Raw genomic sequence first — 20252 nt, 5'->3', positions numbered from 1 at the left:
AAAGTTTAGACCATGTTTGTTAATCATTTGGTTTTATGTTTTTGCTTTTGAAAATTAGGTCTATTCATCTACATTTCTTATAGTGATTTGTATCTTTCTTAAGTACAATGGTTGAATTTTTTGCTAAATTTCTAAAATAAAAACAACTTTTGAAAGCTATTTTTTTTAGTTCTCAGAATTTGACTTGGTTTTTAAACAATTGATGACAAGTAGATAACAAATGAAGAAATTTGGAGGTGGAAGTAGTGTACATAATTTAATTTTTCAAAAATAAAAATAAAAAACAAGATGGCTACCAAATGGACCATAACTATTTGATTTTTTGTTTTTCTTTTTAAATTAAGCCTATAGACACTACTTCTGTCTCTAAGTTTTTTTCTTTTGTTATGTACATTTTACCAATGGTTTTAAAAACCAATCAAATTTCAAAAATTAAAAAAGTAGTTTTTAAAATTTTTTTTTGGTCTTGTTTTTGAAACTTGGCTAATAAAAGATACAAAGCACTCTAATAAATAGGGAAGAAATATGGTTAATTTTAAAAAATCAAAAACAAAAAACAAAATGGTTACCAAATGAGATCTTAATAACTTATTAAATACTATTTAAAGTTCAAAGATGTTTCAAATACAAAATTCGGAGTTAAGCAACGTCATTTATAAAACTTCAAAAACTATATAGACAAAGTAGAAATTAAAAAGACTAAACTGATAATTTAACCTAACATATTATTATGATTTAAATATTAGTATCATCCTTGAATTTTCATACTTTCAATTCGGTCTATATTTTACTTCTAAACATTATGTTTTAATCCCAAAACTTTCAATAAAAATTGATGTAAAGTCTTACTAATTTGCTTCAAATCATTTAACAAAAACTTAATATAATCAAGCAACATTAATTTTATTAATTTATTGCGACAACTTATAAATAGAAAACTACAATAATTAATATTCAAAATTACATATAACATGTCAAAAGTTAGGTTTCAAAACAAATCTAAACTTGCGGCTACATGATTAATAATTAAGCTTCATAATATAGATTTTTGTTTAAAGACAAATTTCATAATATAGATAAGGACAAAGAACATTTGTAAAAAAAAAAAAAAAAATAGAATTAAAAAAAATAAAAGTACTTGAAATTAATGTAGCAAAAACGAAAATGTAGAAAAAGTAAAATAAGTATAAGATCGAAACAATATATATTTGAGCAAAAGACAAATCCAAGTGGGAATGTAAATGAATTTAAACGTCCCCCACCACATGCCCATTTCCACTAGAACTAGGGAGAGAATCCAATTTCAAATCTTGATAATTGGAAGAGAGAGAATACAAGCCTAGTGAGATAGAAAAAATATATATATATATATATAAGTTTCAAGAGAGAAAGATTTAATAAGATTATTATTATTATTATTATTATTATTATTATTATTTTATTTTGGGTCTAAAGAATACAAATGTTACATCAAATGGAGGGAAGTGATGGATTAGGTATATTCAAAGGGGGATTTATTAATACATTTAATTTGGGGTGAAGAGAGTCAATTTCATGTGAAAGAGACAGCACATTCACACACCAAATAATTCCTGACTCTTTTCTTAACTCTCCCCTTCCCTTCCCTAAAAATATATCTTTTATTCCTTTAAAAAAAACGTACAATATCATATTAATTTTATAAAACCAGCTTAACTTAATTCACATACGTGTATTATTGATTTTTGGGTAAGAAGTTTGATTCTTCTTCTTTCCTTCCCTTGTATATATGATAAATGAAAAACCATTATCCCCATTTTCCCACTTTGCGTTTTTAGTTTGAATTTGATTTTAGTCTTAAATTTTCATGTTTAGAAATATACTCTTAAATTATGTTATTTGTTTCAAAATATTTTACAAAAGTTGCATGATTGTTACTCATGGTCTTTCATAATTGTTTCAAAATTATTCTATCAGTTAGAGGTTTGGATGAAAATTAAATTTTGGTAATGGTGTGACAATGATTTCAAACGAAAATTTGAATTATTCAAATACTACCACACTATTTTTAGAGATATTCACTTTCCCTAGGAGGACCCCCCAATGGGATAGGGATTTCTCGTCTAGGTGGGGAGTGGAATAAAAAAAAATTTGAAAGCAAAACGGGAACGAGGACGAGGAATGCATTCCCCCTCTCCATCCTTGCCCCGTTAAACTCTTTTCTTATATTTATTATAATAATTTAATGTTATGCTATTTATTATTATTATATAAAATTATATTTAACTTTTAAGTTTTATTGTTTAAGGGTCAAGATAATGTATATGTTTGAGTTAGTATAAAGAAATGAATATGTTCGTGAGATGGTATAAGATTATATTTACCTTTACCCACTAGCTTAAACTTTTGGGTTAATCGATGATTTAAGATGGTATATTCAAGATGTCTTATGTTCAAATCGCTGCAATGTTGTTTATATAATAAAATTTGCTTCCATCTATTTAAGCTTTTGAGTCAATCACTCATTTAAGATTATAATCCTAATTTAGATTATATATATGAATAATTTGATTGATAATTATTTCCTTCTACTAAAAAAATTGAGTAGTTTTTTTTCAAATTATAATCGTCCATGTGGAACTAATCATATTAAAAAAATAACGAGATATTTAACTATTTAATTAAATTTTTTCCATTACAATGATTTAAATTAATTAAAAAAATCAAACAGAGAAAAAATTTCTACAAAGAACTCGATCACCACGAATTTCATCTAAGAAATCCCTGTCCCAATCCTCGTGGAGATTTGTTGGGGATGAAAAATGAAATGGGGAGCAAGGATGTATCGAGGAACCCATCCCCACCCCACCCTACCCTGTGGATATATCTAATGGTTCCAGGTCATAATTTTCATCTAAAATTCTAATGAATTTATATTCCAATGGTAATGAAAGATGAATGCCGATGTTGTCATTCTTGAAAGAATAGTATTATATATTTTTCTTTTAACAAATAGCAAAGATAAAGGGTATTTTTTGTTATTTAACCTTTTTTTAACATGTGAGGATCGAGGAATTCCTCTTTATCTCTTGGTCAAAGGTATATGTCTAAACTTTTTTTTTTTTTTTTTTTTTTTTTTTTTAAGTTAAGCCCGAACTAATGGAAATATAGTTAGATTGACATTTTCAGGTTTATTTTACAATAATACATACATTCTCAAATTATTGTATTCTATTGGTATATACAATGTTATTCTTTTATGAATTATTTAATATAAACCTTGACGCATATGTAGTCTGCACAGACAAGTATGTCTAATTTTGAAATAGTTCATGATTTGTGATAAGTGTTTGAAACTCAAAGGTAAGGACTAACTTATATATATTTTTCAAATTCGGAAAAAACGAAATAGAATATTTGAAAGTTTATGCCTTCGGAAATAAAACTTAATTTTAATATTATATATATATGGACGGCTGATGGATATTGGCTGAGTTTTTTTTTTTTTTTTTTTTACTACTTTTTTCTTTTTTATAATTATTATTCGGCATTATTGCAACTCACATGCAAAGTTATAAATATGAACCACAGCCAACACTCATGAATGACGTGGTAATGTATACTTTTTTTAGGAGATGGTTTTTTTAAAAAAAAAAATATAGGTCAAATAAATTGTAAATTAAAAATAAATAAAAAGAAATCATAAAGCTCTTTTTCGAAATACTCGCATGTATGAATATAGCTGCATAGTTTTCAAAAAGAAAAAAAAATGTTTCTTAATTTAAATTTGATCAAATCTTCAAAAGTGTAGCAAAAGAGAAAAAAAAAAAAGGAATCTTATTATTAAAAAAAAAAAACTGAAATTATTATCAGCAAACAAAAGTATCATTGCAAAAAAGTTAATTGCGTATGTCAAACCATTGAGAAGGGAAAATAAACCGGGGGAGAACGGGATATTTTAAAAGGCTTCCAAAGTGGGAAATTATTTTAAAGGATAAATAATAATAAAATATCATAGATTATCACTAATAAATTGAGGTAGTTATATTTTTAAATATTTTTGGTTCATTCTTTATATTTAAAAATAGTCCTAATTAATATGTGGGTTTGTTTGATATGTAATCTTTTGGTAATTTGATAGTCTATCATTATTATGTGAACTCGTTAAACATGTCAAAATAAAGATAGTTCAATTAATATATAATATAGGAATAATTATAAATAAAGCAACCAGAAACAAAATATTAGTAAATATAATAGCATAATGCAAAAAAATTTAAAGATTATATTACTAATAAGAGTCTATCACTAAAGAAAGTCTGTTATTTATAAATTTTGCTATATTTTGAATTCTTTAAAAATGTCGCTATATATTTAATGATCAGTCCTAAAAATACTATCCTTGAACAATTAATAGATGTATAGTTTGAATCTCAATTATATATATTTTGTACTTTTATTAAAACTGGGAGTCAATGATCTTTCTCTAATTAATTTATTTGGGTAAAGATAAACAGGGAAATCTATGGATGTAAATGGAAAAATATATACAAATGGGGAACCCCTCTATACTATAGATTAACCATAGTTTTCTTAGGACATGAGCTTGAATTATCATCAGAAGATTTTTATCACATGACCCAAAATAATTTCTTATTAATTTGCACAGTTTAGAACAACTCGTGATTGATTTTAAATTATCAGAGAATATTAGGGGATTAAAAAAATGATAAACTCATGAAGAATTAATCCTAAAATTCTTGGCATAAAAGCTAATCGTATAAAATTATAAAGTGATTTTGACAACATAATAAAAGTATAAAGACGAATTTATGAATTTAAATTCAATAATATAAGTTTTATGTCTGTTTAATTAAACTGCAATCGAGATATGTCAACAAATTATTGAATTCTCAAATTCATTATTTTCCTTTTGCAATTCCGTTGTCCATAGAAATAATTCAGACAACCATCAAAAAAATTATTAGTCAATATTTAAAAGAGTAGCTGTAAAGTTATATATATTGATCAAATAATGAATATCACACATTTATAAATTATTGTTTTTCCTTAAAAAAGATTGCTGCAATTATATTTTCTTGAAAATTATAATGAGTACCGCTTCTCTTAGATTTTAAAGAGATATAAATTTGAGTTAATCTGATTATATTTATATAAAACTTACAAAATTAATTTGAAAAAAGTTATATTCTTTAGTTATATTCTTCTCTTAATATGACTTATCAGGATATATTTAATGTTTATTTTGCATTATTTTATGGTTAAATATGCGCTGGTTTCTTAAATTTAAATTTTGGTGTAGTTTTTTTTTATAGGTTCATTTTGTACACTCATATATAATTTATTATTTGCTAAGAGAACTGAAAAAAAAAATGTTAAATCAAGACTGAGATGGAAACAGTTAAAAAGAAACTGAAACTGATAAATCTAACAGTAACTTTGTATATATTCATATTCAAAATAAACTTATATTTGATTTGAGGTATTATGAACTGCATCTATTTTTGTACACGTCATTTTCATCATTCAACACAAAAATATTAGAAAAATTAAAATTTAAAAACGTTATAAGTCGTAATTAGACAATTAGATGGATTATACAATTACAATTGCAACTCACAATGCGTCTAAATATTTCTCTTTGAACTAAATCTTTTAGAAGATTTTTTGTAACTATTATTTTAATATTTTTATTTTCTATTTTATATTTTAAAAGATTATTCAAAATAGCATTCAATCTTTAATGAACAAGGTTTTTTTTCTGTTTTGTTCTCTGAGGGGTTCTTGATCAAACATTGCATGCAATATTTTATTCCCTTTTTATTCACCTTTTTTGGGGGCAAAGATCTTGACACCATGAGGGATTTTCAATTTCCATTGGACAAAATAATATTCGGATGTTTTTATTAATTTTTTGTTTTATTTTTGTTTGCTTGTTTTATTATTATTATTATTACTACTATTATTATTATTATATCAATAAATGAAGTTTGATAACTATTTTAATTTTTCTTTCTTCTCACAAATATATAATTTTTTGGTTAACGTTTTTATAAGAACAAATTTTTTAGTACGTTTTTATAAGAATAATTATTAGAAGCAAGGTAATATATAAAATGAAATTTCTATCATATAATTCCAGAAATTACTTTAGGTTATTTTCTTGCGGACTTAAATCAACTCAAACAGTCAAACATTTGAATATTTCTCTTTGTCGAGAATTAGATTCTAACACTCTTTGTAATGTGTAATGTAGACAAAAAAAAATTCTTTTTATGTTAGAGAAAAGAAAAAAGTTGAGAAATATTACCACTCAAATGAGCTTTCTTTTATATATATATATAGATTTTTTTAACATCAACATGTTAAGAATCTCACCTCGAAAAAATTAAGGGAGTTCACAATGTCCATGAGATACATGAGATACTCCTCATCAATTATTTTTAGATGAAACCACATATTTTTTAGGAACCGTTTGGATTGACGGGAGGAAAAAATATTTTAAAAGAAATCACTTTTATTTAAACTTTCTTGATAAAATTGTTTAAAATGAAATTTGAAAGTGTTTCAAAAGCTAAGATATCTGTGCGCCTACTAATCCCATCTACCTCTTGTATTGTTTGTTAATTTTTTTTTTCAAAAGTTATTTTGAGTCATTGTCAAATACATTTTTTTTTTTAAAAAAAAAATGACTTATTTTCAAAATGAATTCAAGTTAATCAAAACACACCCTTGATATGGTATCAGATACCATATAGCCCAAATAGACATTCTTATATAGAAAAATCGAGATCCGATCCAAGAAATGATGTACCTACAGAAGAACCATCTTGAGGGGCATGTTGAAGATCTCACGTTAGAAAATTTAGGGACCACACAATGTTTATAAAATACATGGACTACTTCTCTCGTTATCAATTGATAATTTTGAGATGAAACTCTATGTTATCTAATACAGTATTTTGAAATTATATTATACAATTCATAAATTTTATTTGTTTATGTATCTTTTCTTTGGTTGACCCCAATGAGTTAATGAAATGACATTTAATTGTAATAAGTGAGTTGAATTATATGCAAAATGTTACCTAATTATAAAGCGATAAAGAACCCTTAATGTCAGCTTCACTAATGCAACCAACTCTATATGCTGGCTGTGTAATAATGAACTACCTACATCAATGCTTCCTTGCCTATTTCTTCTTACTTCTCATTCTAATTTCTCTCCTTTTTTTCTCAACACAACTGGCCAGGGGAAGCACTTGAAAACTCAAAACTCGAATGACAATATAAAAGAAAAATTCAAAGAAAATATTGAAGGAGACACTTAGAAAAGCTCAAGAAATACATGCAACAACCAAAAATTATCGAAGAATATGGTTGCCCCTAATTATATCCTCGTCGGATGCAAATTCGAAAATTTCTCTCTCTATTAATAAACATTCAAAATACTGTCCATAATTTCTTAAAAGAAAATCTTCAAGCATCTTTTAACTTAAGTACATAAGAGATAAAACAAATGATAAAAAGAAAAAGTCAATGATGTTGTTGTTGTTGTGTTAGTCCTCGTCGTCATAGTTAAAAGAAAATACTTAGACATATAAGAACGTTTAAAATAAACAGTAAAAAGATAAGAAACAATGCAAGTTACGGAAGTATATATGGGAGGAAAGCTCAAGTTGGACCGATTGAGATGACGGTGGTCGCGACCGTGATAAGAGGAGGAAATAACCCATAGGGTTAAAAATGAGATAATACCAAAAGAGATGGGAAAATGGCACAATGTCATCAGTCTAGATCTATAACCAAAAAGGATTTTTTTAATTTTTTTTTTATTTTAGTAAAAAAGCTCATAGAAGATCTTGCTTTCTCTTACATCAAAAGGTACCCAAAAAAATCCATAGGAATGGCACCAAGAAAATTGTATCATAGCACATAAATATGTGCATTATTACAATTTTAAACATAGCAAATCTCTTTTCATAAAAAACTTGCATTGTTGTACAATCCACTAATCTCAAGCTTTAGCCTAAAGCTTAAAACCTTTTACCATCAATTTTCCTTTTTCTTCTTTGTTTTTCTTCTAGTCAAAATTTGCTAAAAACTTTCACTTGCTGATTGAATATGCACTTATTACAAGTTTAATTAGCTCCTTAATTGTAGAGAGAGAAAGATGGAAGTTTTTCATTTATTTGAATCCTAAAAAAATCACAACTTTCATATATTTTAAGCTTAAATTTTCCAAATGTTGCATAAAAATAATAACAATTGACATCTTCCCATGGTTTTTGAATTATACTTTTCTGGGTTTCTTTCTTTAAATTATAATACTTTTTTTAAACATTAATCTTTAAGGAATGAAGTAGAAAGCTGGAGGTTTGGTTTCAAATTTTATGAACCCAACTCAAATGCTATAATTTTCAAAAAATAACATTTTTGTAACTTCATAATTATAAAAAAACAATCTTCTTTTACGTAATTTATAGGAGAGATTAACTTCATCCAACAACCAAAGTAATAAACGGAAAGAAAAAAGAAACAAAAACAAAAAAACCAAATCAAAATGGGACTCTCAATCTTTTTTCTCTCTTTTTCAATTTGAATAACCAGTGATAAACAAGGTTTAAAAGTAAGAAACCAGAGATAAAGAGAGGAAAAATTGAAAAAAAAAAAAAAAAAAAAAAAAAAAAAAAAAAAAAAAAAAGAAAAAAAAAAAGAAAGAAAGAAAGAGAGAAGATAATCTCAAAAATCTGAATCGGAAGCTAAAGAAAAAAAAAATTGAAATATCCATCGATCAATTTCTCCTCATCATGTCTTCCTCATAAGAACATCCTCTCATCTCTCTAATTTCCATGCCTTCTCCAAAAATAAAAAAGGAAAAAAAAACTAGGTAAAAAACACAGATAATTTAGGGCAAATTTTGTTTTTTTTTCTTTCTTTCTTTCTTCTTCTTCTTTTTTTTTTTTTTTTTTTTTTTTTGTGGGGGAGATTTTTGGATTTTATTTTTCTCTCATGACCTTGAAGGTGGGAAGAACTGCGTACCAGCCATAAATGCATTGAGAGGAGCTGGATATATAGAAGGGTCAAGCAACGGAGCGGCGGTGGCGGCAGCAGCAGCGGAAGGATTGGTACTAGTTGCGGCTGAGGTAGTGGCGGAAGTGGGTCCGGCAATTAGGTTAAGTGGGTGTGTTGATCCGTCTCCGCCGTGGCCGGAGGAGCTCTCACCGGCTGCGGTGTAACGGAGTTCAGGACCTTGATCGTAGAGAATTCCTTTGAACACGTGGCCACCGATGTTCACAGCCGTTTGATATGCAAACTCTTCATCTGCATCGTCCATTGCACTTACTTTTACGCACCGAAATACCGCCGGTGAGTTCACTTCTGATGGAAATTGCGCCAGTTCTAACCCTAATATCATCGTCACACCAAACCCAAAAAAATAAAATAAAAAATAAAAAATAAGAAAAAGAACCAAAAGAAAAAAAAAAAAAAAAAAAACTCCAACCAACAGTGTATTTAATCTGTCAGAAAAATAAAGTTTTCGAAACTCTAACTAATTTCTTACAACTTTTTCGTCAGTTTTACTTACCTACAGTTGAACAATTTGAAAGAAAAAAAAAAAAAAAAAACTCAGATTTTCTTACACGCAAATGATATGGAATAATAATAATAATAATAAAAACAAAACGAAATCCACGAAATTCTGGGGAAGATTTCAGTTTAGGATTTTCAAAATTGAGGAAATTAAAAAAAAAAAAAATCGTCTCGAAATTTGGGAATTTTTGAAAGAAAATTTCAATTTTTACCTGACGTGATGGAGGGCAAACGAGGGCAAGCGGAGGCGGTAGCGGTGGCAGCGGTTACAGCGGCGGCAGTTTGTGTTTCTCTTTGTCTTTTGGAATTCTCACCACCACGAAACTGTTCTTGTTGTTGCTGTTGTTGTAAGGCAGCAATTTGCTGTTGTCTCTCACGGCGTTTCGCAGCCGGAACCCACGTGCTTTTCACGTGAGTCTGGCACTGAAACCCTCGGCTCTTACAGCAAGTTCTACACCTCAAATAAGCACAATCCTTCTTGGCTTGGTTGCCGCAGTCTTGACAATTCATGCCGCCAGCAGTAGCGGCAGAGGCAGCAGCGAAGGCGGCAGCGGCAGGGCGCATGAGGGTAAAAGCTGATCTGGAAGGCTCATCGGAAGGGTCGTTGATCATGAAGCTCCGGCGACTTGGACCAACACCAAAAGACAAGTGGTTTGTAAGAGAGGGATTTGGTTGTTGCTGTTGTTGATGATGATTGTTGTTGTTGTATTGTTGAGGCCATATCTCAAAACCCTTGTTGTAGATCTCTTGATCATTTCTGTACAAAAACAAGTTTTGTTCTCTTTCTTCTTCTTCTTCTTGTTTGTTTGGTGGGCCTTCTCTCCCTCCTAGATAGAAGAACCCAGCCATTTCTTTGACCTAATACCTGAGACTAACACCAATTTTGAGCAAAATTCCATATCACCGAGTTTTCCCCTATCCAACCCCCCAATCAAAAAACCATTCTTGTACGGACTCTCTCTTTCTCTCTCTCTCTCTCTCTCTCTCTCTCTCTCTCTCTATCTTTAAATAAAATAAACAAACCTACACCCACATCCACACACATACTAAATTAAATTTTAATAATTCAAAAACTAAAATAAAATATGTGGCCGTTCATTATCAATGGGTATTTTTTTAAAAAAAAAAATAAAGGAAAAAAATGGAAGTGGGGTTTAAATTTGATAAACTCAAAATGATGAGAAGTGTTGGTTTTATTTTTGATGTCATTAAAAGATATTATTCAATAAAATCGTTACAACGAGGGAACTCTCACTTAATTTGTTCATTGAGGTTGTTGTTCTCTTAGATAGTATTATTATATAGTTAAAGAAGCTGGAGTCTTTTCTTTCAAGAGTTGAAATTGATTGAATCGTTGATATTTTGGATTTTACTTGAAGATCGAGATTGTTTCAATGGCGAAATCTAAATTTTATTATGATATTTGAGTTTTCAATTGAAGAGATTTTTCATTACGGGTTTCTCTTTTTGTCCATAGAATTATGGTAATTTTGTTGCTTGTAGTCTTGCCAGGCTTGCAAGATGAACTAATCATCTATCAGGTTTCTCTCGATTGAAAATTACCCTACATAATAGATGTTGTTGTGTTAAGTAACATATTACTTATTTCGTTTTGTTGCTTCTATTTCACTCAGATGGTAAATTAATAATTATTTATGATATTGCAGAAGGTGTTTGGACCTCAACTTCAATCGAGTAGGTTATTTAATGTGTTCGAACTCTAATTATAATAGTTGATGTTTCCAACAATTATAACTTGCAATTTACTATTTTATATCCATCTTCTCTTTCTCTATTTGCTACAATATGTATTATTTTTCACGCAAATCAAAATAATATGCTCTTCAAATATTGGCTATCATACCTTACAAACTATTATATTCTAATTACCGTAATAATTAACTAAGTGACACAAACACTCTCTTATAGTATCTCTATCATTCTTTGATTGTTACAAAATTGTTGGTCAAATCGTGCAAGTAATTTCATTTTGATTTATCTTAAATATCTTTTTCTCTCCCTCTCCTTTGAAGAAGTGGATAGGACCTTCTCTTCAAAGGGTTTCCTTTGTTTCTTGTTTAGCTTTTCAAGGGCAAATTCGGGAAAATATTTCAGTAAAAAAAAAAAAAAAGAGAGATTTCTTTTTTAATACCCATTTCTCTTCTCTATCTTGTTTCTTTTTTAAAACATAAAAAAAAAAAAAAAAGTTTACTTGGGATTTCAATTCTCTTTCTTTTTCTTTCTTTGTTTCGATGCAATTATGGCACGGAATTAGAGCCCTGCAAAACGCCGCCATGGTAACTGCACTGTTCTCTCTCTCTCCTCTCCCAAAGAAAAAAAACCCCTCATTTAAGACAACCAGACAAACAATCCTCTCTCTTTCTCTCTCTTAAAAAATACAAATTAAATTAAAATAAAACCCTCCATTTTCCCCTTCCTTTCTTCTCACTCACACCTTAATTACTAGAAAAATAGTCATGTGAAATAGCATTTAATCTTTATACATTACACAAAATTGTCCAATTTATATATTTTTTTTAAAAAAAATTAATGAATAAAGATGGATATTATCTAGTGCACTCTAATGTTACCCTAATTACTATACGAGATAACATGAAGAGAGAGAGAGGGGAACATAAAAATCTATGAGTGGGCACTTCCTCTACTGTTGGTCTGTCTTTCAGTTTCAATGAATATCGAGTAAAAATCTCAGTAGTTTTGCATGACAGATCCAATGGTCGCCAGCTGCCCACGTGTCAGAATTCTACTTTTTCTTATTCGTCCTTCCACCGTAAAACCCGCAGGAACCTTTTTTTTTTCCCTCCCCTCCTTATCTATAATTAATTATTAATAAAATTATTTTAATTAGATTATTTTAATTATTTATTTATATTTACATTTTTTTTTAAGTTTCATAATCCTCACAGCAATCAATCTGCTCTACAGAAGAAGGAATGTTAGTGTCACATGCAAATCCCGGATATCTCCATGACAGGACCCTCTGAACCTGACATATATTATTATTATTATTATTGTCATTTCTCGATTTCTTTTTTTTTTTTTTATAATAACTTTTATTTAATATTAATGTCAATATTTCGTTTATTTTTTTATATATTAAAAAAAGGAAGACATAATCTAATCCAAAGGCAGAAAGAGTGAGAATTTTATTGTCGTCATTCAGATTTCAGACATACGCTTTTGTCGTTAAATACATCAAAATTGTGTCGTAATCAACTTATCATTTGACCTTAACTTTCGTGTTATGTCTTCTATTTTATTATTACTTTAATCAAATCTCTCTCTGTTTTCCCAAGGTCAACCTTTTTTTTTTCCCTCTCTTTTAACTTGTTGATTTATATTTCTTAAATATGCTCCTGAGTTTTGAGCACATTTTCAAATAGCTAATTAAATATTAAGGCTACTAGCTCTTTCAGTCAAATTTAAGTATTTAAATTTTATTGAAACAAACCCTATTTGAATAAGTCTTATCATGAAATTAAATTTGAAAATTGTTCACATTAAAATTCAAAAGGCTAAAAAGTATTATCCAACCTAAATTATTATACATGATACATATAGTTGGTTATAAATCATAAAATAAAAACTAAACCAAATTCGGAGTATGAACGTGAAATTTGATTGTGTTACGAAATCGATAAACAAATAATGCAGAAAACATAAAATAAAATAGAATTGACACACAAATATCACAGTATGTTAACATCAACGGGACTGAAGGATACCAATTTTATTAGAAATAATGTTACATAATACATAATGAATGACACATCTACAGTTTAGAGAATTTATATAGCACACTTCTCTAAAGTCTAGAGTCATAACAAATATGTAAATAACTTAGTTTTCGAAGTACCAAATAACAGATTCAAGACATTCCAATATATTGATTTAGCAAGCACAATGATAAAAGAGAAACACATTTTCTTCTTCATTTAAACTAATATTTGAAATTGGTTAGTTATGTCAAATCGAGCATACCTCAATTGTCATTCAAGTGTGCTAGAAAGTGCTGGGTTCATGGTTTGTATTCTCAACCAAAAAATAACCTTTTAAGAAATTAAAAAAAAATATATAACATGTACCAAGCTAGGTTTTATTTATAAAAAAAACGTGGAGAGGTTGGTATTTAATTTTGTTATTATTATTATTATAATATCATAATCATAACAATAATTGGATACAGAAATTTGTGCAGAAAAAAATAAATTAGCGACCGTATCGGACTGCATCTATGAATGTATGCACTATTTACTACTCATCCATATCTAGAAACATCTCAAGTGGCAATCCATCAACTCTTTTATTTAATATTTTTTTAAGCAATTATTACAAATTATTCTCTCCGAAGAATCAATCTTTTTTAGCTTTAAACACTTATATGGTTTTTTTTTCTTTTGTTTCTTTCTTATCCATATACTAGATTAGAACATTAGTTTTCTCGAAATTTTGGATAATTCTATAATTGAAATTAGTATTTAAATTTTGATAAAAAGGAATTGACTTAGAATGATTTAGTTTAATTTTTAATTATTTGACATCTAATCTCACTGGATATTGATTACATTTTAATTCTTAAATTTCCGAACATTTTAACTTTCAACCCTTGAATTTAAAAGTTTTAAATCATGTGATAGATATAAAATGTCGATTTCACTTGATATTTTGTAAAAAAATTATAAAAATAAAATATTAAAAAATAAAATATTAAAAAATAAAAAAATAGTAAATAAACTTTTATGATTTTAAAATAAGTTCACAGGTCTATTACTTATTATTATATTTATATTAGTGGTGTTTGGTTGTTCATCTTTTGTGTTTTTTAGATCTTTTTACGATATAACGAAAATATTAATTCACCTCTCATATTTATGTCGAATTCATGAAAATATAAGAACACTGATGAAAATATCGATACAATGAAAATTGAATACTATATCTAATAATATGACAGTTCTTCGGTTAATTTATTTGATTGGTAAGACGTCAATTATAATTCTAATAAGAAAAGAAATAACATGGTTTCTAACGCAAACAAGATAGATTAACTAAAAAAAAAATCTAAACCAAACACAGATGAAATTGAATCAAATTACCAATTAGGGAATGGCATAATTCATAGCCATGAATTATTAAATAATAGAACAACATGAGGTGGCAAAGTGGAAAAAAAATATAAAAGAAGAAAATAACGAGTTTAATTACGTGGAAATAGGGGTAGAAAAGAAAGCCTAGAGGAGGTTAATTAAGACAATTAATAGCCCTTTTATGCAAACAATCACGTGACCCGCGCTAAAACTTAGTGGCCACTGTCCACTAATAATTGGGTTTCAATTACAATAATATAAAATATAAAAAATAAATTTAATGTTGGCCGTTGAGGTCGCCACCCGCCGGCCGCCGTAGTCCGCCGTACAACCGCCGTCCTTGACCTTTGACGTGGCATTTGTTTAAGTCTTAATAAAGAGTAAGGAAAAATAAAAATTATATATTAATAAGTGGAAGAATAATTAGGGGCCCGAGGCAAAAAATTCACATTGACTTTCCCACCATCTGATTTGATCTGATCTCTCTCAAAATAAATTCCCCCTTTTCTTTTTCCTTTTTTTTTTTTTAAAAAAAAAACTGTTGTGAATTGTGATTGATTTAAAGTTTGTTTATTTTTATTTTATTGGTTTAGTGTCTCAACTTTTAAGCAGCTAACTGGTAGCTGACCATGTGGTCAGTTTCCTCCAAGTAAACACATCCCATTTTTATGTTTTGTTAAATCATTCAACGTTTTTTTTTTTTTTTTTTTTGTTTGATGACGACTATGTTTTTTTTTTACCTCTTTCATATTATCTATAACTTATTAAAAGAAAAAAAAACTTAGGATTAATGAGGTAGAAGCCCCGTTCGGTTCGTTTGCTCCTTCTTCGATTTTCTTTTCGTTTTGTAATAGGGTTGGGAATTGTGTTCCCCATAGTATTATTCGTGTTGCCGCTGGTTTTGAGGATTCTTTTGTGCGGGTTTGTTCTTCCATTTTGGAAGAGTTTGGGGGCCCTTGGGTTTCGGATTTTTCCCAGTGGTTATTGAACCTCGTATATGAGGACTTTGTACTTCCAATTTAGTCTGGTTGGTAAATGAATTTCCTCTTAAAAAAAAAAAAAAAAAACCTTATGAAAATATTGTTGTTAACTACATAGTATTTAATAAAAACATATTAGATTTCATTACAAGATTGATGGTAATTACGATGTGGTTATCGTCTTTCTCAATCAAAATTCTATAGGCCCTAAGTGAAATCTCTTCTTAGATGGGATTACAGAGAGACTAAATGCGTATTGTTTTAGTATATTGATAACTTTAGTATTAAAGTCTTCTTATATTTCCATTAAACCTTAACTAACTATGAATGGATTTTTACCCATTGAATTCATACTCTTAAGAATCTAGATGACATAATAGAATCCAAACTAATAAAATATCTCAATGGGATAAAATTCTAATCCACTACATAGTTCATACTTTAATTAGATTGTGTTTCATCTAATCACGAAAATATTATTGTTGTTATTATTATTGAGTTAGTATTTTTACTTGCGAGAAAATAAATTTAAATTTTGTTCTTGAATGGAGTAAACTATTTTGATATTTGCATCCAACTAGAAAAATGGCAAAAAAATCAACTGATGAATAGACGATTAAGTAACTTCCAACAAGTATTAAAATATCCAAATTCAATCAAAGGAAATAATCCAGCATAATTATGTATATAGTTATCTGTTAGCACTCATAAAAGTTAGTGTTATTGGGCTTTGAATTAAAGATGAACAAACCTAGTGAAAAATACTTTACGTAATAGCAATGTAGTTAGTAGAGGGAATTAATGTGTCGCAACTTATTAATTGGAGCAAAATTAAATTTAATAAATTAGTAATAAGTAGGTTTAATTTGTAACAATAAAGTTAAAAATAGTCTTAAGGCCATTTGGGAGTTTTGTATTATGTTGTCACTAATTTAATTTAATAAAAAAAGCCTATGGTTGGTCATTTATTTTTATGTAGAAATGAATATATACCAAATAATTCCCTAAAATTTTAAAATTTGCATAAGATTTAAAAATAACTCTAAACAAAAAGTTGTGTGGTGTTGAATAAGTTTCATTCTTTTAAAAAAAGCGAAAATACTATTTTGATTTATAGGACAAAAGTTTATTGACATGGTATTTCATGTTTTGGAAACTGATGTTATATCCACTAAAATTTAAAAACGATTCTTCACCGAAAGAAGAACCCGTCGTTTAATGAAGTGAGTCATTGCCAAAAAGAATCTCGGACTTTCTTTCTTTTTTTTTAAAAAAAAAAGGAATGAGAGGTTACTCACTCACTTCACCAAAAGGCTTTCTTTCTCCTTCAAATGTTTTCTTTTTCTTAATTGTCCCATCACAAAAAAAAATATATCTAAAATAACTGAGAGTATATATACCCAGGAGAAAAAAAAAAAAGAAAGGAAAAAATGAAAAACAGCAAAGATTTTCAAAAATAATAATAGGACAAAAGACATCCTTAATTTTGCCGCGGCAGAGACGGTTGACCCATGAAGATGGAGACAAACCCACTATGGACCTGTCTGCTACAAAGAGTTCAAAGCTTGAAAGGTGTTTTATTCTGGGCCATAAGCAAGGCCCATCTATCGGCCCACTTTTTTTCTTTGGGCCCGCATAGCCGAAAAAAGGAACTAAAAAGTGTTTAATACGACGTAAGCATGACTTAGTAATTATTACGCATAATTAAATTTCTAAAAAAAATAAGAAAAAGGTATATTTTGTGAAGCCTGGAGAGAGAGAGATCTCAAATCTGGGACAAGATGATGTTTCTCGAAAATTTTATTATTTTTTGTTTAAGAAAGAAAATTAAAATTATCGATAATTTAGTAATTATGGCGACAAAAAAGGGGAATTAAATTATGTAAAGACCAGAGAGAGAAATGGGGGATTCCAATAATTGCATCTTTTTCTTACATCTCGAGCCTTGTGCTTTCTTTTGTCTCAGTTGACTGCCCCCTCTTCCCCCCAAGGTTTAAGGCAGTACATTTTTAGGGATAGAAAAAATTATAGAAAATAATATATTATTTAAATTAAAAAAGGAAAAAAAAAAAAAAAAGAGGGAATTTTTTTTAATATTTTAAGGAAGGGAAGAGGTGTGTTGTGTTGGCAATGAACAGACAGAAAGAGAAGGGGGGTCTGACTTTAGGTCAAAACTACTTGAAAACTCTCGTAGGTTAAAGTGGTAAAAAAAAAGCTAACCATTTTTGGATTGTCTGCTATCTCTGGATTTTTTATTTATTTGAAAAAATTAAGGAAAACGTTGTCCCTTTATTTATGTATTTATACTTGGTTAAAAACATTTTTGTTTCCTAAACTTTCATGAAAATAACAATTTGATCTTTGAATTTTCAATTTTATAACAATTTAGTCATTGAACTTTATTATATAATAATTTAGCCCTCATATTATCAAATTTCTAACAATTTAATCCCTAACGTAAAAAAAAAAATTAGCAAAATTTGATGTCAATTTGTATTATTTTATGATGTAGACTTTGTATTTTATACAAATATTGAGTCTCTAATTAGCTTATCTATTTCTTTATGCAAGAAATCTCATTAAATCTTGACACTAATTTTTACAACATGGACTAAATTGATACACATTTTAAAGTATAAGGACTAAATTGTTACCTAATAAAATTAAGAAACTAAATTATTACAAAATTGAAAGTATAGAAACTAAATCGTTACAAATCAAAATTCGGAGGCTAAATTATTAATTTTACGAAAGTTTAGGACTAAAAGTGATTTTTAACCTTTATTCTTTTATCGTCTTTTGTTTGGTTCTATGTAGGTATAACATATGTTTCCCAGTAATTTCTTTACTTTAGGCGATTGAATTTGGGTGGTGGGTTTTATATTATTGAACTTGTTTTGTTAAGCCCATGTGTCCTTTTCCTTGGGTCTTGAAGCCCATATGGGTTTCGGAAATGTCCAAATTAATGACTATCCGAAATAAAATTAAAAAAAATGTCATTCTAGGACGAAAATACCCTTATAACATCTATTCCATTTTTTACTCTCATAAAAAATACCTCGAGAAAAGAAAATTTCCAAGTGAGATAACAATCTATAGCAATAACATAAATAATTAAGCAGCATATATGAAAATTGTGTAGATAAGTAGTGTATACTATTTTAGATAAGTAGAATATACTGAAAAGTTTAGATAAATAGTATATATTGGAAAATATACCTAGATAATATAGTATATATTGAAAAATACAAAAAAGAAAAAGAAAAAGAAAAAGAAACTAAAATTTGACAGCATGAAAAAAAATCTAAAAATTAATTTAAACTTGCTTCAAAATTTTTAAAAATAAAAATATAGTTAAGTACCTAACCATGAATCTCATTGTAAACTTACTGACAAATTAAAATATTTAAATTCTAATATAGTATTTATTGTAAAATGCAACTAGGCAAGTGAAATTGATTAAGTGTGTGTGATATATTTTTAAGTGTTTAATTGAAAAAAATAAGTCATTTTGAAAGAAAATAGTGTGTCTAGTAACCAGACAAAATAGCTTTCAAGTGTATTTTAATTAATTTTTATTCAAAGTATTTAAATAAAAATGAGTTTTTAATTTTTTTTTTCAAGTCAATCCTAACCCAATGTCATAGGATAAGTAGTATATACTAAAAATACAACTAGATAAAATAGTATATATTGTAAAATACAACTAAATAACATAGTATAAATTGAAAAATATAAAACTAAAGAAAGTGTAAATATATGTATAAACCAAAGTATATGCGGAAAGAAAATGTTTCACTCTCATCCCCTATAATTTCGATTGTTATAAATCCTACTTCTATAACATTTGTCTTTTTTTTTTTCGGCTCTAGCTACCGGTCACAATTTCCCTGCTATTTTAAATATATTAAGATTTAAATTATATTTTAATCTACAAATTCTTGGGTTTATTCAATTTTGATTAATAAACTTTTAAAATATCTATTTGATATACAAACTTATAGTTTGATTGTATTTTGATCTTTGAACTATTAAAATTTTATTTGAGTCAATAAACTTTCGAAGAAAAATATTTTTGGTTCTTACCTTTTATCTTTTTTTTTTCTTTTTAAAAATAATAATATAGCTTTGAATATGTGTATATTAGCAAGTTAAATATGAATATGATTTTAAGCCATAGGTTAGAGATATGCATGGGCAAGTGGATACAAGAAATTATAATATGAAAAAAATAATATAACAATGAGTAAAATGATTCATTTTTAAAACTTCATGAATAAAATAAATATTTTGAAGGTTCAGAAACTAAAACAAGTTTGATATTTTAAAGACGAGGATAGATATTTTAAGAAATAGAATAATTTAAAATTATGTCTATTTATCTATATAATTTATAAAGTTTTAATTAAGTCCATAAATTATAATTTGACATGGAAAATAACCCACCAAGTAAACTTTGTGTTAGTCCATCTTTGATCAATCTTTGATTCATCATTAAAGACCTTTTTCTTTCTTTAGTTAGACTATTTAAAAGTAATAGAGAGGGAGATTTTAATGTATTGCCTTTTGA

The 20252-nt window shown here is 27.8% G+C and overlaps 1 protein-coding gene across 1 annotated transcript; it reads right to left on the bottom strand.

The window, feature by feature from the left end:
• Positions 1–8737: 8737 nt before the first annotated feature.
• LOC120076480 (protein EXPRESSION OF TERPENOIDS 1-like) lies at positions 8738–10652 on the bottom strand. Its single transcript, XM_090312669.1, has 2 exons — positions 9807–10652; positions 8738–9408 (listed from the first exon to the last, which is right to left on the bottom strand). The coding sequence occupies exons 1-2, from the start codon at positions 10441–10443 to the stop codon at positions 9011–9013; spliced, it is 1035 nt and encodes a 344-aa protein (XP_090168795.1). The 5' UTR covers positions 10444–10652; the 3' UTR covers positions 8738–9010.
• Positions 10653–20252: the final 9600 nt, after the last annotated feature.

Source organism: Benincasa hispida, chromosome 4 (assembly GCF_027475165.1).
Source record: "Benincasa hispida cultivar pf3 chromosome 4, pf3_genome.v1.1, whole genome shotgun sequence".
Classification (NCBI taxonomy): Eukaryota; Viridiplantae; Streptophyta; class Magnoliopsida; order Cucurbitales; family Cucurbitaceae; genus Benincasa; species Benincasa hispida.
Note: the sequence above shows the minus strand (reverse complement) of the source record. Positions and strands in the feature narration are given on the sequence as shown.